Here is a 1,379-nt window from a genome sequence, read left to right on the forward strand (position 1 = left end):
ACATATTTACAATTTTTGTGGAGTGATCGTGCACAGGCACAATCCTTCCTCCTCTTCCCTTCAAGTCTTGACAGGTCTGAAATTTGGTCTTATTAACCCAAGGCGAGGGTTAAGTTAAACGGTGTTAAAGTTTACCGTACCGAACATATTCACAAGTTCCTTGGGAAGAGCAAGTCCTCGACCAAGATCCCCCAGTAAATGAAGTTGTTGTGGGGGCGCACTGTCTTAAAGACAGTGCAAACTTGTGAACAGTTGGACGATGGTTTTTAGCAACCAGAGCCGAAGCATCATGGCGCGTTGTCTCAATCAGTTAAAACTGAGAGATACATAGCTGAAAGAATTTTACGGTTAATCATTACCGGCAGGAAGAACAAGTTTTTTGAGGAACTTGCAATTGAAAATTCCAAGTCGTTTACCGTTGAAATCTTCTAGGTCGTAACAGTGGTTTCCTACCACCCTCTTCACAATAGCAGGCACGTATTACGGTGCAAGCTTTGCGCTAAATCCCTTACCCTTATCCGATTGTTCCACGTTCTTTTTCAAGACTTTTTGGCGTTGGAGCGCAAACTGTAATAGGAAGAATGTTTGCTGTACGCTGCTTCCAAGTTCTTGCGAATCTCTCCGTACATTCTTTCTCGTTCATCATCATTTATCACCCCGGTACCGGCTGTTGTATCTCTCAAGTGCCGATATTCCCTACCATCAGATACCATATTCCTTCCGAATAGGACGAAGTATGGAGAATACTGTGTAGTTTCGTGCACTGAATTTCGAATGGCATTGGCTATCTGCTGCGCGTTGTTTGTCCAATCTTTATGGTTCTTCCCGATGGAAGCTCGGATGGCTGTCGTGATCACGCGGTTCACACGTTCCGTATCGTTAACCTGCGGGTGATAATTCGGAGTTCTCCAGTGGGTCACATGGTACTGCGCCAGAAGGCTCTGGAACATTGCGGATGTAAATTGTGTTCCGTTGTCCGACAGTATCACCTCTGGTACACCGAACAACAGGAAAATGATGTTCTCGACGAATTGTACCAACGATTCTGCGGTTGCCTGCCGAAAAGGCTGAACTAACACGAACTTGCTAAAAACGTCTGTCACCACTAGCAGACATGTGCTTCGACCTTTACCCGATGCTGGTAGTGGACCAACGTAGTCCATTGTCAGGAACTGCCAGGGGTACTGAGCTATTTTCTTTTGTCCTGCCATCGGAGGGGTCGTGTTCTGGTTGGTCACTTTGCTGGTTTGGCATTGCATGCACAGTCTACACAGCTGTCTTACTTCGCCACTCATCCGCGGCCAGTAATACTGTCCTTCAGTGCCGCCAAAGTCTTCTCGTGTCCCAGATGAGCCTGTTCGTGAATTCGGGTAATTATT

The 1,379-nt window shown here is 46.3% G+C and overlaps 1 protein-coding gene across 1 annotated transcript; it reads right to left on the reverse strand.

The window, feature by feature from the left end:
- Window positions 1–539: 539 nt before the first annotated feature.
- On the reverse strand, window positions 540–1,163 carry LOC129716943 (uncharacterized protein K02A2.6-like). The gene has a single exon (XM_055666787.1). The coding sequence runs from the start codon at window positions 1,161–1,163 to the stop codon at window positions 540–542; it is 624 nt and encodes a 207-aa protein (XP_055522762.1).
- Window positions 1,164–1,379: the final 216 nt, after the last annotated feature.

The sequence above is a fragment of the Wyeomyia smithii genome, chromosome 1 (genome assembly GCF_029784165.1).
Source record: "Wyeomyia smithii strain HCP4-BCI-WySm-NY-G18 chromosome 1, ASM2978416v1, whole genome shotgun sequence".
In the NCBI taxonomy this organism is placed as follows: domain Eukaryota; kingdom Metazoa; phylum Arthropoda; class Insecta; order Diptera; family Culicidae; genus Wyeomyia; species Wyeomyia smithii.

What these genes read in the sequence shown, in the direction of transcription:
- LOC129716943 (XM_055666787.1), bottom strand. Translation starts at nt 1,163, where the DNA reads ATGGACTACGTTGGTCCACTACCAGCATCGGGTAAAGGTCGAAGCACA.